Source organism: Pinus tabuliformis, chromosome 8, assembly GCF_031772625.1.
Source record: "Pinus tabuliformis cultivar Carrire ecotype Pingquan chromosome 8, CPIR1, whole genome shotgun sequence".
In the NCBI taxonomy this organism is placed as follows: Eukaryota; Viridiplantae; Streptophyta; class Pinopsida; order Pinales; family Pinaceae; genus Pinus; species Pinus tabuliformis.
The window spans coordinates 1,195,049,726-1,195,072,729 of record NC_142294.1 but is presented as its reverse complement, the minus strand read 5'-3'; the positions used below and the strand labels follow the sequence as shown (position 1 = coordinate 1,195,072,729).

The 23,004-nt window shown below is 39.3% G+C and overlaps 1 protein-coding gene across 5 annotated transcripts in view; it reads left to right on the top strand.

Moving 5' to 3' along the window:
• Positions 1-23,004, top strand: part of DGS1 (dgd1 suppressor 1) — a 330,562-nt gene that overhangs the window by 237,177 nt on the left and 70,381 nt on the right. For 4 of the 5 annotated variants that reach the window (XM_089373467.1, XM_089373466.1, XM_089373470.1 and 1 more), the window contains exon 12: positions 8,880-8,987. In XM_089373467.1, the coding sequence (XP_089229593.1) occupies positions 8,880-8,987 (108 nt within the window). Of the gene's footprint in view, positions 1-8,879; positions 8,988-9,106; positions 9,248-23,004 lie in introns of those variants that run through there. The other variant, XM_089373468.1, reaches the window with a different exon arrangement.

Below are 23,004 nucleotides of genomic sequence, written 5' to 3'. Positions count from 1 at the left end.
AATATCATCGTCATCAAATCTAATAGGCTCTAGCATTGGATCATTGAGATCCATGTTGGCCAATGCCAACTCAACACTGCTGTCCAAACCCATATCATCAGGAAAGACATCCCACATGTTTGTCTTTCCCCTCAACCACTCTTCCCTCTGCCTGTAAATAAGGTGAAGGTTGGTGTGCACATACACCATTTTCTCTGCCCTATACTGCTCAAGCTTTCTCTTCTTCACACTATACAAATTCCCATATGTGCTCAAATTCCTCTTGCAACAAGAGGATGAAATCACCTGAGAGAGGAGCCTCATGGCTAACTGCTAAAGAGGAGGGCTTGTTGCCCCATGATTTTCCCACCAAGAATAGGGCTTCTTAGCCCCCTGTCTCTAATCACATCATATCCTGCAAATCGACCAGTGCAAGTGGAAAACTCTGCAGAGGCATCCTCCACCTCATCTAGAGATGCTCTATCCTGGAAAACCTGCCTGAATGCATCTTTCCTCCCCAATGAGATTTCACCATCCATGTGAGAAGGGAATCTTCGGGAAGGTTCACCATTCAGCCACTCATGGTTGTAGTATTTTGGGTTCAATGAGTGAGCCAAACAACGTAAAGGTGTGCAATTCTTGTCCCATCCGCTGACAAGAATATCATGTATAGTACCACAAAAGGCCTCTGGTGATGTCTCATACTCGAGGCACTCACTCTGTAGAATAATGCTCGTCATAGACTCAATCATGGAATCCCATCCCTCATAAACCTCTCCTAGGATGGGTTTATCTGTATCTGCAAATCGAAGCAAAGAAATGATAGGGTCCATGATCTGAATAATTAGATCTACCCTCTCCCACCAAGCATCATCTAGCATTGTGTCCTTCACTCTTTTAGAGGCTACTTGGATCTTTATTTCTCCAAAAAGACCAAAACTCAGAAATAACCATATGGCCCCAAGAGTGGTCTTGACCTCCCTCAACCTCTTCAACATGATGAATGAAGAGGGAAACCATGTATCAACAATCTTCAACAATGATAGATTGCTGTACTCCTTGTAGATAGTGAGGGCATTTGTATGATTTTGCACAAAGTTACGGATATGTCGTGCATCCTCAATAATGTTACCAATCCAAAGCACATCAGAAGAAATGGATTTCAGTGCTAAGTTCAATGAATGAACAATGCAAGGTGTCCAAAACACTTGTGGATATTTAGCTTCCACAATCATGCTAGCAACCTTGCAAATAGGTGCATTATCTGTAATGATTTTCACACAAGAATCAACACCTACATCTTCAATAACTTTAATAAATAACTCACCCATAAATTGTGCATCCTTGTATTCTCCATGTGTATCCACTGCTTTCAAGAAAACTGGACCATTCAAGGAAGACACCATGAAGTTGATGATTGGGTGTCGTGCTGGATCTCTCCATCCATCAGAAACAATGATAACCCTAGATGTTGGCAATGATGCTTTAATAAGCTCAAGCATTTTTTGCACCTCTTTTTTTGCCTTCGTCAACAATGTGGTTCTAAGCTTCTCTGGACCAGGAGGCACATACCATGATGGAGACCCGTGAGCTAAAGCTCGACACATCTCAATAAATAGAGGTGAGCGTGCAACATTAAATGATATGAAGTTTTGATAGAAAAAGAAGGGAATGGTGAGATCAAGCTCTTACTGTTTCTCTTTTTGAAAAATCTTGTCCATTGGATCAAGCGAAATTGCTCTTTTTTTTGTTGCTTGTCCCCCAATAGAACTCTCAAATGGAAATTTGGTGGTGCTTTTCCTCAAAAATGGAAGGGGGTCTTCATTCTTGGTTTCTCTTGATTTTGCCGCCACATTTCCCATACCAACAATGAACTCTTTTTCCATTTCTTTCCTCTTTTGTAAAGGAACAACTTTACAAGCTCCAATTCCACAACCTGGTAAAGCCAACAAATGGCATTGCCTCCTCCCTTCCCCTTGGTGCTTGTCCCATCCTCTCTTGTGACATATTTCCACAAGGGATATTTCTCAATGTTGTCTTTAGGAGGAAGTCTTCCCTCAACATTACTTTCAGCAGACTCTAATGATATTGGGGGAGGAGGGGCATCTCCAATGGAAACATTGTTCCCCTTCCTTTGCCCCCTCACTGCTTCCCTTGATTGAGCCATGAATACTGTAAAACAAATAAACAAAACATGCACAAATTTGTAAAAAAATTCATATACAAACTGCTGTAATAGAAATGCAAAAAAATAGAGTTGAAATGCACTTACCTGGTGCTTGAATCTCCTTGCCAAACGCTCTACACCCTTGGCTCCTTGCTCCAAACCCTTAGCTCCTTGCCCATAGCTCAATGTTTGCAAAACTGAATGAGAAAAATGGTAATTGAGTGAATGAACAAAGCTTTTTTATGCCCACGGGTTTCTCTTTTTTAGGTATGTTCTATGCTTAGAGCAATTTATTTCAATTTTCACAGTTAGCTCAATATATTTTGCAGATTAGCAATCACATCAGCATTAAAGTAAACTGCAGATAGAACATAAACATAAATCGCAGAAGACAAGCCAAGACAAGAGGACATAAGATGTGGCGCTAGCTAGGGACAAACTCCATTGTGGGGAAACCCTTGATCAATTCTTCTTATATGCTCTTGAATAGTTCAGAGAGAGAGAGAGAAAGAGATAGTACGTTTAAAACATAAGTCAACACTTTGACTTATCTAGATAAGAGCATAGATCATCTCTAAGCAGATGATACATGAGATCAGTTGAAGACATGCAGCTTCAACTGATTCTCCAAGGTGACTCCTTCACCTATTGTTGTGTTGCATTTCGTCATCATGCTACACCTCACTGCGTTGCACCATGCTGCACCCATCATCACTATGTTGCATCTCATCACGCTTCATTAATCATGACTATACCCATCACTGTTATGCATCATGTGCCATTGCTGCTCCATGTTGCCATACTGACCTATGTGTTGGCAACATCTTGCTTGCTTGTTGTCCCTAGCATGCTTGTTGTCCTTAGCATGCTTGTTGTTGCATGCTAGCTGTCCCTTGCATGCTAGTTGTAACATTGCATGCTTGTTGTATTTACTGCTAAGTACCATACAATTGTCCCAATGTTAGTTAGATGTCCCTTGCATTCTGCTTTCCTTCGGAGACGGATGCTCTGGTTGTTCCGGCAGTTCTCGGCAGTTCTGATAGTTTCGGTTGTTCTCGGTAGTTCTAGCAGTTCCAATAATTCTGACAATTCCAGCTGTTCCTAGCAGTTTCGACAGTTCCGGCAATTCTGGCTGTTCCCGGCAGTTCCGACAGTTCCGCCAATTTCGTCTGTTCCCGGCAGTTCCGGCTTTTCTGGCAGTTCCCACAATTCCGGCTGTTCCTAGCAGTTCTGGCTTCTGCCCTCTGCGTCAACTTTCCTGCCTGTTTCGGCAATTCTCGGCAATTCTGGCTGTTCCTGACAGTTTCGGCAGTTCCCGATAGTTCCGGGTATTCCCGACAGTTCCGGCAGTTTCGGCTTTTCTCGGCTGTTTCGGTAGTTGTGTCTTTTGCTGGTAGTTCTGGCAGTTCCCAACAATTCCGGCAATTCTGACATTTCCCTGCAGTTCTGGCTTCTGCCCTCTGGATTAGAGTAGTGTTATCCCTTAGGATCTCTCCTCCTACTAAAACCCAAAGACAAGTAGAGAGGAAGAGATCCCAAGTGTGTTGAAATGACTTGAAGGCCACCTCTATTTATACTAAAACGTTGAGAGCTCAAGTGGGGTTTAATTTATTTGGTTGCTGGCCGACCTTGACGAATTGTCCCATAAGACAAATAAATTCATATCTCCATGAATACTTATCGGAATTGGATGATATTTAGATCAATCCTACACCTCTTGATGAGAGGGATCCAATAAAAATATCGGCTTCCATTAATAAGATGACCCACATGGAGTTTGGCCCTAGTTACCAATTTTAACACTTACTCATAACATCCTTAATATCTTGGAACACCCTTTTACCTTCACCTTTCCAAACAAATTTAGCATCTTTCTTCAACAAACATTGTACGGGCTTAACAATCTCTGCGTAATTTGGAATAAATCTTCCGAGGAAATTGATCTTACCAAGGAAGGTTTGAGGGGAGTTAATATCTTGTGGCAATGGGATTTGTTGGATAACCTCAACCCTCGTAGGGTCTATCTTGATACCGTCTTTGGAGATAATGTGACCAAGCAATTTGCCCTCCGTTACCCCAAATATAGATTTGGTTGGATTCAAGGATATGCCAAATTCTCGACATCTATCAAAACTCTGTTTAAGATGATTAATATGAGATTTACCGTCTTTTGAAAAAATAGTGAGATCATCTTGATATATTTCAATGATTTTATCGATTAGCCCCTTGAAATCGTACTACATGACCCTCTAGAAAGTAGCTCCTGCATTTGTTAACTCAAAAGACATTCTGAGATATTCAAATGTTCCGCACTGCGTGGTGAAAGTTTTCTTATTCCTGTCTTCCTCTTTAACCCAAACTTGATTATAACCAGAGAAACCATACAATAATGGCATCATACCAGAGCCAATTATCCTTTGAAGCATGTTTTCCATGTTGGGAAAAGGGTAATTGTGCTTTTTGCAAGCCAGATTAAGATTTCTAAAGTCGACATAAAGCCTAATTGTACCATTCTTTTTTCTGACAATTACCAAGTTGGAACACCAAGTTGAATGGTGAGTCTATCTAATGATACCAACAACGAGCATCTTTTACAATTCTTTCTGAACTAGAGGGGCTAACTTAGGATTGATTTGCGTGAGCTTTTGCTTGAATGGTTTAGCATCTTCATCCTTTAAGGGAATGGTATGTTTCATTATGTCTTTCCTATAACCCTTAAGTTCATCATATCAAAAAGCCAAGACATCGTGATATTCAATGAGCAAATCAGTCAGACTTTCCTTTTCTTCTTCGGAAGTACTTTTACCAATTTTGACAATTTTCGCGTCTTCGAGGGAGCGGATATTGACTTCAATATATTCTCCAGGGTCAATTTTCTTTTCTTCAGTCTTCTTGGTAGCGTCATGTCTATGAAAAAGTTGTTCCATAGCAACCTTGTTTCTTGGGGTAGGATTTATCACATCCCTACTAGAATTAGACCCCTCCTCCTTAGATCATGCCTGAAAAGTTTCAAACTCTTCTAAGTGATTAAGAAAACGGACAATTTGTGTCTCATTGGTAAATACCTGCCAATGTTCAATATTATCTGGGATTGACGGTCTGAAGATAACTTCCATTCTGACCTTTTCTTCTATCATGTTATCAGATATTTGGAAGGTAGATGAAGTGTTAATTTTAGATAACAATGGTATGTTCTATGCTTTAGCACAATTTACTTCAATGTTCTTTATTAGCGCAATGACAATTTCCAATTATATCCAGTAGCGATCACATTAACTTAAACACATTGATAGTACATGTCGATAGAACATAAAAACATGTGCAGAAGACAAGCCAAGACAAGAGGACAAAGGATATGGCGGATGCTAGGGATAAACCCCAATGTGTGGGAACCCTTTGATAGAATCTTCTTATTATTCTTCAAAATTTCAGCAGGAAGAGAGAGTACAAATATCAAATTTACTTGCCCAAAACAGTCCTGTCAAAATCAGCAGTCAACAATAGTGAACTGCAGCCCTAACCAAAAATTCAACGCTAGTCAAAGCAACACCAATATGTCCTCCAAGCAGCTCAGTCAACAATAGATTAATTCAGCGTTCCAAGAGAGTCAAAGTCAACCCAAAGTAGTTCGGTCAACCCAGTCAAAGGAGAGAGAAAACACCACTGTAATTTTTATGGTCAAATTTGAAGTCAACGTTGAAGTCAATCCTGGTCAAATTGTCCCAATCAATTGGATTTCTGTGCCAATGAATGCGGCCTCCAAAAATCAAAATTCTGCCCAAGAAAACGTAGTCAACGCTGGTCTGTTTTCTTGAAATTCGACCAGTAGATAATCCCATAAATTTGTCCTCCTGCCACACATGCAAAGTAGAGAGAAGGTTGCCTCCAAGTTGTACGAGCCAATCAAGAGAGGAGAGAGAGATATGTGATGAGATGAATGACGTCCAAATGAGGAGAGAGGTCACTCCTATTTATACACTTCGTTGAGGGTGAGGAGACACATCTATTGGGCTTCATGAGCCTACATTTGATTGAGGCCGACCTTGACAATTTGTGCATGAGAGAGAATAAATTCAAAATTCCATTTCTGCTTGTCAAAATGAGATGATCTTTATATCGAAATTGGACTTATTGAAAAGAGGAATCCAATGTAATAATCATCTCCATCATATGAGTTGCTTTAAGGTGGAATTTGGCCCTAGTTGCCAGTTTTAACACTCCCTCTCAACTACGGAGAATTCCACCTACCAATCCTTCTGTCATCATGCGATCCTGTCATCCTGTCATCACTGCCCTCCTCTGCTGAACCATGAAGTAATAATGAAGAAGAAGTGATGGAGAGTGAGTCATAAGATCATACCACTCTCTATTGACTAAAGTCAGCCCTTGATCCAAGATCAAGTTGTTGAAAACCTTGCATCGTAGTCATAGGGAGTACGATAGTACACGATGCATCCATCAGTAGTGATATGGTCCCTAACCATCTTTTCCCAACTCATTGGCCAAATAAGACGTACTTCCCATGAGTCCCAGACTCTATGGGTAGGATTTGTGTTGGGGCATCAACAAAAGAAGGTGAACCTCTCATCCTACTCATGTTTCATAGGAGAAGGTGAACCACTCTTCCTATGCATATGTCAATCGTAGGGGAAGGTGAACCACTCATCCTATGAATATGTCAATCGTAGGGGAAGGTGAACCACTCATCCTATGAATATGTCAATCGTAGGGGAAGGTGAACCACTCACCCTACATACATGTGTCTGGGTAGGGGAAGGTGAACCACTCACCCTACATACATGTGTTTGGGTAGGGGAAGGTGAACCACTCACCTTATGGTCGCTCATAGCTCCAAGAAGTGCCCCAAGACCCTAGGAGCTCCCAGAGCTCAGTGTTCAACTCATACGGGACCCTCATAGGAGGGTCGTTCCACGACTCAAGTCTTTCTTGGAAGGTTAATAATTTGACCTTGCCCAAAGGCTTCGTGAAAATGTCTGCGGCCTGCTCATCCGTCTTAATGTGTTGGAGCCTTATTGCTCCCCGTTGTACCATATCCCGGATAAAGTGGTACTTGATATCAATATGTTTGGAGCGGTTGTGGAACACGAGATTCTCTGATAGGCGAATCCCACTGTGGTTGTCACAAAATATCACGGTGGTATCCAACATGTGCTCAAATAGCTCACTGAAGGGCTTCCTCAACCAAACAGCATCACAACAAGGCCAAATTACATGCAGCAATGTATTTGGCCTCGGCAGTGGTTAGAGCAACCGATTTCTGCTTCCTTCTCATCCATGATATTGAAGTAGACCCCAAAGAGAAGCAACACCCAGACATGCTATTACGATCCACGACACTGACATCCAAGTGAGCATCTGAATATCGATGCAGCCTCATGTTTCCAACAGTGTATCTCAGTCCATAGTGGATTGTGCCCCAGAGATATCTCAAGAGATTCTTAGCAGCAATCCCATGAATGTGATGAGGCTCAACCATAAATTGACTCAACTTGTTCACAATGAAGCATATGTCAGGATGGTAGTTGACCAAGAACATCAGGGCCGCCACAAGTTGGCGATACTTGGAAGGGTTCGCTAATTTGGGCCCAACAACACTTCCACATAGCTTCTTAAAGTTGAGTTCCATCAGAGTAGTCATGGACTTGTAGAAGTGGAAGAACTTAGCTGCGGATGATTCCACATGGGAAGATTAGTATTTTATACAGAAGCATCTAGAAGTGTTGAAGTGTTGAGAACAACACTTTTTTGAAGGAGAGGGGCATGTTAAGTTGCTATAATGCTAGTGTGGGGCCTATATTTTTATTGTTGTGCCCCATAGAAGCACACTATTGTTATTGTTGTGTCCTTACATTATTATTGTTCTGTAGGCCCTAATTATAGTTTTACCCTTTAGATTCCTATATATACCAAGGAGGTCTTGTTATCTGAGTCATCGAAGAATTGTTCATTTTTGTGATGAAAAAACAGGATTGCGCTCTCGAAGTGGCTTATTATGAAGGCATTGATCTATCTTTTCTTGCGTTTTTGCATTATTTTGATCTGGGTACATAACAAAATTTCCAGAAGATGTTTGTGTAATGGCTTTTGAGTGCACCTATGATTACATCTGTTGTGATTTCTCAGAGTGCTACAATAAATTTGATTCCCCCCCATTCCTATTGTTCCATAATAAATGTGAATTTGAATTTGATACCGTGTGCTGTATTTGATGACTAGTGTTACAGGCATTACGATTTAGGATGGAGATGTTGTTTGCTCTCTGCAGTTTATTTTCTTGACATGCCTGTACATGTCAGAGCCACTTATTGCTTTATGTTATCTATGGTTTTTAAAATTATTCCTTTCTTTCTCCAAAAACTTTGGATTTTCATGTCAAAAATAGGTGGAGTTGGGCCTACCTATAATTAGTGTAATGAAAGGTGATGTTTGCTTGTTGTTTGCACTTGAGAGATATATGGATATGTTTTAATATTCAAAGGACAGTTTCTTTTAGGTGACGTCTTATTTCCCAGGCATCCCTAAATTTTTCTCGTGTGTTGCATGATTCCAGCTTTGAAGAGTATGCAATGATATTTGGGTAAAATTTAAAACGTTACAAGAAGTTTGCTCTTAGGATGATAGTGATGTCATATAGTGCAATATATGTTTCTTGTAATTGGGAGATGTAATTGTTTTCTTGACAAACTAATGCTTCACTTTTGATGTCTTTCAGGACAAAGGAGCAGAGGGCAGTGGAAGAGCTGCTAGACTCCAAAGGAGGCTACTCCTAGTAGATGCAGAAAGAAAGATAATAGAATACCAAGTGCTTATGGATCGACAGGTACACCTGAAATTGCAAAATGCCTATCTTTCCTCTAAATCCATATTCTTAATGATGCATTCCATATTCAGCTGGGAATCCTTAGCTTCAGTAAGCTGGAACCTTTTTATTGTTGACAGGAAACTGCCCATGCATTTTGTTTCACTGTGGATTGGTTTTCAATGTAGCCAGAGTACTGAGGTGCATTTTAAAACCACTTGGAACTTCAATGGTTTGAGATGTCCACTGAACACAAATGCAAAAGAACGAACAAGACTAGGAGTTTTTGATGAACAGTCATTGTTGGATGCAATACAATATTCTTTCTTATTCTTTCCTATTGTAATCCTGATCATTGTAAGGAAAAGGATGGTACCAACTGTCATAGCTTGGGTAATTTAGTGTGGATGAGTAATTTGAAGGATTTAATTTTATTTATTTGACAATTTCTTGAAATTATTCTGTTGTAGAATAAGGTTAGTACAGCCCAATTAGTTTGTTTACCACCTTAGTGGAGGAGGGAGGGGGTCAAACGTCCCATCCATCAGCAATTATTACAATTCTCACATCTTTTAAGGTTCCTTGTGTGATTTCCACTTGAAAGGGAAGACAGAATGAGGAGGTGCATGACATATAGAAGACAACTACAATGGAAGATGTGGATAGCTACATGCCAAGAATATATGCTTCCCTGTAAAATCTATAGGCAGACCATCAATCGCACATGATTGAGGTTGAAGGTAGGATTGCCAATCAACATAATACAATTTTAATTGATTCAGGAGCAATTCATAGTTATGTTGCCACTGATTTGGTTGAAGGTTTTCATTTGAAAAGAAGTATGCATGGGAATTTATGGTTGGTTCAATTGGATACTGGAAATAAGAGGAAAATTAATGAGGTTGCTAAAGGTTGTCCGTTAGATATGGATGGTGTTAGCACTGTTGCAGAGCTGAATATATTACACTTGGCTTATATGGTGTTCTTATTGGACTGGATTGGTTCAATGCACATTAGGATGTCCTAGATTGTCATAATACGACTTTCACTTGTCTTACTTAGGAAAGAAAGTAGAAAATAGTGAATGGCATTCCTGAATCCATTTCCATAGGGAAATTTCATTCTTATAGTTGAAGAGATGCTTCACAAAAGGGTGTCAGTTATATCGAGCTCATGTGGAAGAACCAGGAAAGTGTATAATACCTTGAGGAATTTCTAGTGTTGTAGAGTTATGCAGAGGTATTTAGGGAGATCACAGGTTTACCACCTAAGAAGATATTGATTTCTCTATTAATTTGCTGCCTGGAGCTGCTCCAATATCTAAAACTCCATACAGAATGAGTACCCCTCAACTGAAAGAGTATCAAATGTGATATAGAACTGTTAAAGAAGGGGTATGGAACAGTGTTGATAACATCAACGATTTTTTGCTGAAGTTACAAAAATCACTGTATTTCCTCCCCGATGATAAACCGTCGAGCAAAAATCACAATTTTTTGCCTTTTAAACAAATCAGGATTTTTAATGAAATATCACTGTTTCCATAAATCTTCTACCATGATGGAAAAAATCTCTTGGTTGACAGAAGCACAAGGTTTTAAGGTGCTTTGATGTTTTTGGGTCATTTTTGTTTGCTTGTTGTTGGAGAAGGAAGGAGGGCTTGTGGTCAAAATCAAGGAGGGATTGAGGGCTAAACAACCATCATCATCACCATCAAAGATTTTTTAGTGGAGCAAGGGTTCATGTTCATTTGTCAAATGGTGTTGGGTGTTCCAATAACAGGTATGTTCTTAAATTCCATCATGTTAATGATTTTTTTGCACAAATTTACACATGCTTACTTGCCTCTTTTTGTGCCTAGATTTTCCTTTTTTTTGTCATTTTGCTATGATTTTCATGCCCATAAAACAATGTAAGGGTGTTCTTTATAGTGTGACAAATGACAAGAAGCTCCATTTTAGTTTTTTATACACCCTATTATTGGCATTTTTCATTGCAAATAATTTAATCTCAATTTCGAAAGGTTGGATTTTTTGAATGAATAGGCTGTTATTTTTATCTAGAGGGGTTTTAATGCCATTTTTTTGAGTATCTGGTGCCCTAGGATTGAATTTTGAAGCTGTCCATTTTCATTGCAAATATACCAAAGGCCTTGGACCCATTTTGGCAGTATGGGGAACCTGAAGATTGGACGAACGAACATTGATTGAGCTGCAAATTGTGAGGGCATCCTATGTCGAGAGAGATTAGTAGGTTGAAATACCATTTGGCTAAAGTCCTTGGGCATGATGATGAGATTTGTCTTAAATCTAGCCCAGAGCTTATGAGAATTGTGCATGATTCAATTCATGCAAATTTCAGAAAGAAGGGAGGAAGCTGCAAATATGGCCGAAAGTGTAGCCAAATCTTTAGGGCTATCTACCACTGAGGATGAGGGTAGTGGGAGGCTCTTCATGGCTTCTACTCTCGAGAGGTCATCGTTTTTTGTTCCATGAATTGGAGTTGGAGCACAACCTTCCATCAAGTCAGTGATAAGAAAGATTAGAAGCAAGGAGACAGGGTTATGGGGAGGTGTCCTTTTTGGATTGATTTATCTCTCAACATCACCCACAAAAATCCATTTTCGCATTCAATGTGTGAGGCCATCGTTGTCGTTGGCTCAGCGTATAAAGTCGTTGCATATGAGGAGTTGGGACATCAACTCTAGATTGGTGAAGTTGAAGCAATCATCAGAGTTTTGCACAATGATGCTTGATGGCTGGACAAATGTCTGATGGCTAGACAGATAGGAGGGGTAGGACCTTTCTAAATTTCTTGGTACATTGCCCTAAAGGTACCATGTTATCAAATTAGTGGATGTATTGGCACATGTAAAAGATGCAATGTTGATATGTGAGTTGATGGATGGGTTCCTCCAGGAGATTGGTTTACATAATGTTGTGCGAATCATAAACGATTATGCAGTTAATTATGTGGTTGTTGGTAGGATGCTTATGGATAGACACTATTCATTATTCTAGATTCCATGCACTATACAATGTTTATTTGACGCTTGAGGATATAGGAATGTTAGTTTTGTAGCATCAGATAGTGTTCTGGTCTCGAAACATTGTGGAGAATCTAAAACATACGAGTACTCCAAAACCCAAAAACCGTTTCTGGAAATTCCACCTAGAGATAGCTCAATTAAACTAATTGACCATCATTTAAATTTTTCCTAAGTCTAACATAGGAAAACTGGTTAATTAATAGGAATTAATTGAGAAAGGTGATAATTTTCTAGAAATTCACACAGATCGACTTGGTGAAGATCCCAATCATTGATTAAGTTTTAATCTTGGCTGTTGGAGTCCCAACTAGAGATTATAAGAAGAGGTCGATGGGTATATGGTGAAACATACAAGAGAAAACCCATAATGCAAGTTCCTTGGGGAGGTCGACCTAGCTAAAAATAGAGTTTCGAGCCAGAGAGGGTACGTAGAGCTAGAGAGGGGTAGAGACAGTGATCTGGAGGAAGTTTTCTAGTTCCAGAGAGGCAAAGAGAGAAGGCTGAATTATTTCTTTAGGAGGCTTTCTAGGCTTGCGTAGAGCCTCAATGAAGAAGCTCGATTTAGCTGAGTTAGAGGTGGATTCTATTGCCAGAGATCGGGAAGTTTTCTAGAAGGCCAAGAGGATCGTTTATGAAGTAGCAATAGGCAGGACAACTTGAATAATAGTAGTTCCGAGCTGACCGTGTGACAAGCTATGTAGAGGTGATGCAGAAGCCTATTCAGAGGGTTTGGATGGCTCGCTTGGAGTTGTTAGTTTGTGTCGGGATTGCTTGGAGAAGAGGGTAATTTCTCTCAGTTGATTTTGCCAGTATTTCTCTTAGATTGGATAGCCAGTTGGGCATCCATATTTTGTACTCAAAATTTCACTGTTGCATAATAATAAAAACCCTCAATTGTTGCACCGATTTTCTCACATTGGGTTTTTCGGTTACTGTTACCCACCACAAGTGGGTAGTATGCATAGGAGAAATTTTTTCTCGTAGATGGTCCTCAGCGAGCAGCCAACAACCCCTTGCAGCCCCTTGATAGATCGATGTGGCATTTTCTCTGCCACCTGAGCCAACCATGTGGTCCATTGCCCATCTGTTATGAATGTATGCTTGAAGGTGGGCCTCCCGACCCCAAAAGTATGAATTTTCATTGGTTTGGTTGAGTAATTTTGTTTACTTTTCATGGGCACTTTTGGGCATGGATTGGTGGGGGGATTTGGCGGAAAGAGTGGGTTAGGTTTATATTCTTGTTTCTGTTGCACGATTTCGTGGTTACCCTTGTATCTTAGTTTTGTGGGATCTCCTTTATTGGCCATTAGCTTTAGGGATGACACTACATGGGAAATCCCGATTTTGGTTGCGTGGTCTTGCTTCCTGATACCACCTACATTATTCCCCTTCCACTCATTTTAGCCCTATTCATCTTTCTTCCCATTCGGGTCCATATGTGTTCACTCGGTCCACATAGGGTTAGCCTCTCCCTCCCCTTGTCCACACCTGAGGTTAGGCCTAGAACGATGCCCCAGAGGTTGATGTAGCTAAAAAGAAAATAAAAAGCATAATTTGGCGACTCTCAACAAGAAATGTACCACAAAATACAAAAGATGGTTGGGACACACAAATTTAACATATGGGAAAAAGCCAAACATGAGGTCTGCTCCATATCCATGGCCATCACCCTGGTTCCTATGGGCCTTGTTACCGCTCAAACCAGCAGGGGTCCTAGAAGGGGATCCTTGAAGGGCTACTACTAGGCTAAGGGCAACAATGGAGCGATAGCTCACTGCCACCTCGGTTAAGGCTCCTTGATCTTTATGGACTTTCATCGATGGGAGGAGACTTGTTATGATAAGGATCACGAAATGGATGGACCAATGATTGGGTGGGGTGATCCTGGAACCTCTATTCACAAGAGAGGCTCAAATAAATGGCTTGCTTGTCTTGGAAGACAAGATGGAAAGCTCTCGAGGAAGGGCTTGGGGAGAATTTCAAGGGTTAGGTTTTGAGTATGTGTCTTATAAAGGAAATCCCCAAGCCCTAGAATTCTTGTGGAAGCTTGGGTTCTAGGTGATTTTTGAAGAATTAACCTTGATAGTGCATGGGACCACACGAGACCAAGTGGACCCGAGGTTAGGTTAAGGGGATAGGGTTTAGCAACCAATGATATACTTGACCTAATTAGGGAGGGGAAGGGGATCAAGGAATAAGTTTTCAATGAATGACAATGCAAATATCCTAGTGAGGTTTCTAGCCTAAGGAAAACCAAGGGCGAGAATTGGTTTTCGAGTTAGGGCTTGCAATATCACAAGTTCCCACTGTCAGAATCTCATGAAATTTGGAGGGCTTGTTGGGGACACACCAATGCAAGTGTGGACCAAAAAGGCGAAGTATTTGGATGGCTAAGTTATGAGATAATTGATGCCCTAGGTGACCTAGAGAAGAGGAGAGGGGAGAAAGAAAATAGGTTTATGGTGATCACCTTATGGTGGACCATTGTATAATCCTTTGGGGAGATTTGGAGTCAAGGGTAATTATGACAATGGGCGTCGAATTTCCTATGTCAAGGAGGTCTCAAACACAACTTCACATAGCATTAGCGTAGCAACAAAAGCAACTTCAAGACCTTACTTCGTTTTGCAAGATTGATGGCTTATCAAGATGAATCTCAATGAAGGAGCATCTCTAGGAACATTCATTCATAATACATGGCCCATAGATGAAGCATCACTATCTAGAAACCAAATTTCCACAATTTCCATAAATGGATGTAGTAAATTAGCCCTAGATAGTGAAATCCCAACAACAATGTATGTGACAAGAATAGAAAAGAAAATAGCATTAAATTGTACTTACATGTATTAAGAGTATATCCAACCATCAAGAATTTGCTAATCAAGAAGCTCCAAGACAAGAGAAAATAATCCAAACATCAAAATTAATTCGATGCTCCAAAATTTGTCCTCCAAGAAGGATAGTGAATTATCAAGAGAGATACAAGTACAATCCAGGTGATGATGCTAAAATGAATCCTCATCACTTCTATTTATACACTTCCAATGACTTCGATTTAGCTACTTGGACCTACATTAGCCCCTAGATTAAAAAAATGTGCAAAAAACTAACTTTTGGTGACAAACCCACCAAATTAGCTCATAAACAAAAGAATAAGCCTCTCAAGAGGACGAATGATCAATAATAAATGTCGTTGGGCCTTCTAAGAGGCTCGATGAAGTCCAGAAGTGCCACAATGATGAATAAGACTCCCAAAAGTAGTGGAAAAGGGATTGGCCCCATGTTCTCCAAATAATAAACCTGTGGTGCTCCCAATGTGTGTGAGGGCACACAAGTAACCTCATGGGTCTCCAAGTAGATCGAAGATGCCTGTAGACCATCTGTAAGGGCTCAAATGATGGTGTATGTGATGCCACATCAAGATACAAGTCCTGGGTCATCTGCTAAGTGCATCGTACAACTGTGGGGCCAACTGGGCATGGTGAACCAGGTGCATCTTCCTCGTCTAATAGGTGAATGTCGAGCAATCTTTGAACATCTCTTGGGATCCATGGAGTGCTGTCTATTGCTGTAGAGGCCCATGGCTCTCTACACACACCCTACATGTGCCAATGTAGCTCTCAACCTGAAATGGAGACCATTTGAAATTCTGCATAAGATCCAATGCGTCCCCTAGCCTTACAATACAACAAGTCATTTAAGGAATTGAGTTAAAGAGGTTACAAACCATGGACAATGGGTGGGCAGTTCATAATGGCATACCCTTCCATAGTGAGCTTTGGCATGTGCTAATGTCTCCAAGCTCCAAATGGGGTTAACCAAGTACCCTATTAGGTGGTTGCTACCTTTAAAGCGGATAACATGCCCAAGGTACATCCTTCAAAGGGTGGTGGCATGTGATAAAGAGATGAATGGAGTAGGGAATGAAAGGGGCAAACCTTGGCCACATGTTGGGGTACAAAGGTAGCTAGTAAAAGGGAAGCCTACACTTGGGTATATAGTGTATAGGAGGGAGCAATTGTGGTGTGTGAGGTGCCCCAAATTTGATTTTTCCACCCTTATTTATATGCCTTTTGCCTTTTATAATTTTTCTTTGACTAACTGTGCGGGGCTCAAGGGATAAGAGCATGATGTGTAAGATATGATAGTGGATAGCCCCTTTAAGGTCAGGATGTTCATTGCCCACCAGGGGTTGGGACAATCATGGGTTCGTGAATGATAAAGAAGGCTCATCTAGGGCCTATAGGAACCAAGGTGCTTGCCATGATAATGTGGTAGAGGTCATGTATTGGCTTTTTCCCATGTGCTGAATGCATTTGTTCGGACTATCTTTTGTATTTTGTGGTACATTTTCTTGTTGGATGTGGCCAATTATGCTTTTACTTTTCTTTTCAGCGGTATCAATCCCAGGGCATCATTCCAAGCCCGACCTAAGGTGTGGGCAAGGGGAGGGGGAAGGCTAACCCTATGTGGACCAAGTGGAGGAATGTGGACCTAGGTGGGAGAAATGATGAATGGGGTTCTAATGAGCGGAAGGGGAGTGATATATGTGAATGAGGGAGCAGGGCCATGCAACCGAAATCAAGGTTTCCCATGTAGTACCATCCCTAAAGCCCAAATGTCACTAAAAGAGATCCCATGGGACTAGGGTCCAAGGCTAGCATTCAAAAGAGGTGTAGGGGACAAGAGCACAGATCTATCCCACTCTTTCCGTTGAATCCCCCCATTAATCCATGCCCAAAGGTATCCATGATAAGAAAACTAGAATACTAAATTACCAAATGCCAAGGCATACCTTTAGGTTTGGGAGGTCCACCTTCAAACATACGATCGAGACAGATGGGTGAGGGACCACATGGCTGGCTTAGGTGGTGGAGAAATGGAACAACGAGCTAGCTGGTGGTTGCAAGGGGCTGTTCGCTATTGACTTCGAGAATTTTTTTGTCTTAGGGATATTACCCAAAAAATGGTGGGTAACATCTGGCTCCAACTGAGGCTTTATCTCTCGAAAAGGTGGACCAAGCTACTCGAACGAGATGTTACAAGAACTCCAACAATCTCTTGGTTACCGTAGACCTATTACCTCCACATATAATAGATGAAAAACACGGGGCAACATGCTTTCACAGCATCTCATGATCGCACATGCTCATTGCTTGTATTAGACCCATAAAATCGACTCATAAAAATAAACTTGCAAATGCAATTTTAAATCTAAATGTAGCTAATCTAGCATGAGAATTATCATATGATGTTAGTTCTAATGCAAAAATCAGTATGCAATGCATCCTACCCTAACTTGCATATAACATAATGTCAAGCTAAGTGTAATCATAAATCCAGTGCAACCAACATATCATCAAATCAATATACACATGCCTGCGTATATAATCACTCATGTAACAAATCCCAAAGTGAATGCAAAACCAGTCACATGGAGAACGATGTGGTTGGGAGGTGGGAAAACATGGTCTCCATGTGAGATAAGAGGAATCGTTAAGATAAGGAACATGAGTCAATTTGGTAGTGTTGGGCTTTCCTTCTAAGGACACAATGGTGGAATGAATAATTAGCCTTAAGAAATCCCTATTACAATCATTGCTCATAATATTATGCTTCAGAAGGTCATGATGGGAAGAGAAAGGAGATTTGAGATAGGGAAAGGGACAACACATTGGTTGGTTAATGGAGTGATTGTATTCACAACCCTAGGGGTATAAGGGGGGAGAGGGATGCGTCTAATGGATGGTTCTTCCTCAACATCATGCCTAGAGAGGTGAAAGGGCCTATGGTCATCAAAGATTATACCTCAAGGGGTGAGGGAAGCACTTGTGGAAGACTCAAGATGCTGAACAGGAGAAAAGGGCAAAGGGGAAGGTGAAGTCTCACATTCAACAGGATTTTCCTTCTCAAAATCATAATTTGAAGGCTCAAGTGATTTGAATATAAGGAGGATAGGTGGGAGCTTTGTCGATCTGGTCATTATCAATATCAAAGATAGGTTTTGCCCGAAAAGGAGAATCAATTGCCTCCAACTGCCCTCTTTCATGTGAGAGAAAATAATGATCCTTTTTCTTAAATGTATCGATGGATATGTCATCATAAATAATGCCTGAGTGAAAGGGGAGACCACTCTCAACCTCATCTTCCTTATCAGTGTCATAAATGGGAGCACAATCAAATTGAGGACCAACTATTTCCCAATTCTCCTTTCCAATGTGGAAGTAATCTCCAATATCATCTCTCAAGGGGGTAGTGGGATCACCTTCCTCAAGGTTCTGAAAAGAAGAATCATCAAGACTAATGTCCTTCGGGACGACAAGGTTAGTCTCCATTTCACTTTCCGTAGACTCATCCTTCCAAACACATGTGTTCTCAAAATCATCTTGTTCATCATGTGGACCCAATGAGGACTCATCTTCTTGCCCATTACTTAGATCCTCAAGGTTATCTCCAACCTCCTCATCTTGACTAATGAGACCTGTTGACCACTCTGTGTCAACAACCCCATAGTAGTACACCCAGTTTTTTGCAAAAGGGATCTATCATGTTCAAGTGTTCGCATCATTCAGATTTCATCATTAGTGGGCAGTTTGTTAAAGATGTAAACCCATTCTGCATGGTTATAATGTAAATGATCTTAGTAAGACCATCATATATGTAACAACCTAGGTAAGCATAGTGTTTTGATGACGATTTCTACCTTAGGAGGTTTTTTGTCTCACTGATTCATCTGTCTCTAGACACAAATGATCAGTAGAGTTTTTCCTTTCAACCTGACTCCAAAGCTAGGGTGGATTTTGTCATCAAGATATTAAGTGAGTCCTAGTGTTTTTTATCGAGTCACTGTAAAAGTAATTTGGGAATAAACTTAACTAATTGGCTAGATTATCTTATTACAAATTACTTGGTCTACTATATCATATTTTGTGTCACAGAAATGAGTAAATGTTGAGGGTCTCTAGCGAACGAATGTTCCCCCTTCATGTATTAAATTGTAAAATGTTGATGGAAAAAAATATTTAGTGCATGGTCCCTCATAATTAGACACCATGGATAAGTATTAGAGGGTTGGAAAAATAATTAATCCCTTTTTAGCAAAATTAAATTTAAATCGTAAGCTAGAAATTCAATTAATTTTATTTCCTAGGTAAAATTAAATTCTCCAATGGTGAAATTCGTGGGTTTTAAAGAAGTTAATTTTTGGAGGTCCTTGGCCAAGGGAATATTGAGGAAATCAAGAAATTTTGGACCCTTGGGCCTTGGTGGTTAAGTCAAAGTCAAATTTTTGAGGAAATTAACTCAAAACAATTAATTTTGAGTTAATTAAAAATCAATTAAATGAAAAAATCGATTTTTCCTTAAAAAATAAATAATTTCGACAGTGATGATTAAAGGTTAATTAAACCTTTATGAATAGTCGAGATTAATTTGATAGGGATCAAGCCAACTAGCCGTTGCAGATTTTATTTATAAATTAAAGGTCGGTTTTAGTCTATTTTTTCATCCGATCTTTGAATTGTGTACTAAGTTCTTAAGCTCTCTTGTATACTTTTTTGAATTAATGCAAAAGTCTTTGGGGTCTCAACTTGTGATGGTGTTCCTCTTCACAAATTTATGGTTACATTGTTTTAATTTCTGCTTAATATTATGTGAAAACTATCAATCAATAGCTCTCTTAGAATAATATGAATACAAGTATCTTATTGAGTTTGTTGGATGTAGGGTAACATTTTTAATTTTGATTGAAGTAGCAGGTATGTCTATTTCTTTAGAATTTTATTGTTGTTCTATTTCTCTACTTGGTTTGATGGTTGATCTAGTGTTTGTAGAAGATCTCTTAGGTTCTCATTGAGCATTTGGGGATGGTCCTCGGTTGAACCAACCAACTCTCAGCACATATTTTTTGAAGACCCTACCTCATATAAGTTCCAAGATTTATCTAACGATTTTTATTTTTATTTATTTATTTTTCTTTTCTTTTCTTCTTCCGGTTGTTTTTGGGGCTAGTACCTCTCTAAAATTTCAAAATATTTTAAATATTTGTGGAAAATTTGATAGATCTGGCTATTAAGGGCCTTAGATCTTAAGATTTGGGAGCAAAATTGGATTCATACTCCTCAGATCTTACAGTTCTGCAACCCTTGTGCATAGATCTATAAATATTTTGTATATATCTAAAATTTTTATAACTTAGGTTTCTGGGGTTTTATTCATTTTTATATATTTGGGATCTGGGTATTTGTTGTTTTTGTTTTGCAGGTGCGGATCTGAAGGATAAATTTAGTTTGAAGCCACATCTAGACCCTGGAGGGCAAGATCTGGCCTCAATACTATTTTGTAGGGACAAATTTAGATTTGAGGTTTTTCTAAGAACAAATTTTAAAGCAGAAATATGTCAACTTGAAATTTAAATTTCTGGGCAATTTTTTTATAAATTTTCATAATTTATGGGATTCTTGGGCTACCATTTGCTGCTTGAGGCCCTTTAAATTTTCGCTGCTTCCTCTGTCTACGTTTTTCCTCCTCTCTGCTTATCGACATGCTCCTTTTCCTCAAATCCGCGATTCTCCCTGCGTCTTGCATTTTTTTTCTCTCCTCTCTATCTGCAGTCCTCTTTGTGTCTGTATCTCCTCTGCCAACCCATATCTCTCCCTTCCACTACTCATGAGCTCCTATTCGCTCATTTGCAGCGCCTTATCTGCGTGAGTTTCCCTCCCGCATCCTTAAATCAACTTCTGTCTGTGTCCCTTTTCCTTGCTGTCTGCATTTTCTCCCTTTGCGTGCATTGATCCCCTCTTTCGCCCTCCATCCCTCGTCCTTGCTTGCTCCAGTTGCAGCCGCCATCGACCTGCAAACTCCTCGACCATCGACCTCCATCTCTTGCCGTTTCTTTTTTTCCTCCCACTGACCTGCAAAAGCTCCCTCTATTTTCTTTTTCGAATTGCCTTCATTTTTATTTTTATTTTTTCTCTTTAGGGTTAGAGCAAGTTCATAAAACAAAAATATTTTTTTTTCTTTATCTTATTTGTTTTTTATTTTCATTTGGTTTGAATTAAAAAGAAAACTTTAAAATTTTGATTTTGATTTTTAAGTGTGACTTTGATTGCTTTTTTAGAAATCAATTTTTTTTATTTGCTTGCCTTTCTTGTTTTGTTTCCTTTTGATTTTTGTTTGGTTTTTTTTTTTTTTTTTTTAAACAAAACAAATTTTTTTTTTTTTATTTTTATTTTTTTTTGACTCTAAGGTTTCCAAATTTCGAATTTAAATTTTTATGTGGCCTTTGGGCCAATAAAAATTTAATTATTCCTTTTGATTTTTACATTCGTAACATTGATTTTTATTTATTTTTCATAAAACTTATCACATTAAAATTGCCAAGGGAATAATGTAAGTTTTTAATCTAAAGTTCTTTTTTTGGGTTTTTGTGTTAAGGGTTTGGGATTTTTTAAATTTTAAAGGCGAAATCTTTTGAGGGGTAAAATTTTTTAAATTTCTCTATAGTCAAAACACATTTAAATATTTTTTAAATCATTTCTAAATTTGACTATATGAAAATAGGAAATTTTTCTGGATTGGGGTCACTTAAGAAAAAATATTTTAATTTCGGAATTGTTTGAAGTTTTTAAGTATTTGAAATTCATGGTTCTTCATGGTAATTAATTTTCAAAATTTAATGCTTAAGTCTTTGCATGCTAAGGGTTTTGAACATGTTCTTATGCTTGACATATATTGAGATTGCTCATCGTTAAGTAATTGTAAGCGTGGTTTAATTACTTGAATTATTTAATATTTATTGTTTATTAAACTTTTGAGAATTCTTCAAGTAATTTTTAAGTACTCTTTCCTGGAACTGTGGTAAATTGCACATCTTTCATTTCTTAAACTGAGTATTTTTGAGCATCTATTGGCATTGATATTAAATTGTGAAGAAGCTTTTGTTCTCCTTGAGCTATAATTGTATTAAAAAGATTTGAAGTAAGCTTGTGGTTTATTTGTGATATCGCTGAGAAGTTTATCTTTCAGTCTTTGCCTAGTGAAGTGAACATTAATTTTGGTGATTAAGGGCTTTGATAGATCGCGACATAAGTGCTTTCAACCATTGAATCTTTTTCCATCTTCTAATTGTCTCGTGTATTTGCATATTAAGTTAGTTTTGCATAATTAAAATTTATTTCAATGCATAAGCTTGGTCAATAGAAAGATAGGTATGCATCCATCTTTGCTTGAGAAGCCTTCTTTTAATAGTACTTAAAACGGTGACATTGCAGTTGTCAGAGCCATAGTTCTCTGCAGTGCCGACGACACACAGTATGTTAGATTTTTAGGAAAGGTATCATTAATCACACCTTAGTGTGCTTCACTTTGTCTTTTCTCTTCCATTTACTACAGAATCAGGCTCAATATAGGAAGGATCGAAGGGTTAAAACTTAGATAGGCATTTTACTAAAATTAACCAAGATTCCTTCATCTCACATTAGTTTTAAGATCTGCGTTTCATATAAGATAGTTATTCATCCAAGCAACAGTTGTTCATCAATTACTTGGTCCTAAATTTCCTAGCAAGCTCATTGACTCCATAAGGCATTGGTATCAATCATTTAATTTTAATCGAATCCTATAAGTCTAGCTAAATCTGAAACAAGTACTTGGTCGCTTGACTGTGTCTCTCGAATCGGTTGGTTCCCAACTAGTTCTCCTTCATTCCATTTTCCGTAGGGTCTACCCCCGTTAGCCTGCTGTTGGGAGACAACTTAAACAGAGAGATTGGGGATTAGAGTGACAACTCCTGATCTGAGCCGTTGTCGCGGTGCCTAGACATTCTGTGCGACAACAAGACCTTCCCTTTGGAGGGCTTCCTCTAGGCCCTCACAAGCAGCTTCATTAGATTTGAATTTCGGTCCCTTATATTCCACGAATTTGTTGATCAACTCGATAAAAGATGAAATGCTTTAAGGCTCACACGAGTCAAGCGAACCTCAGTGC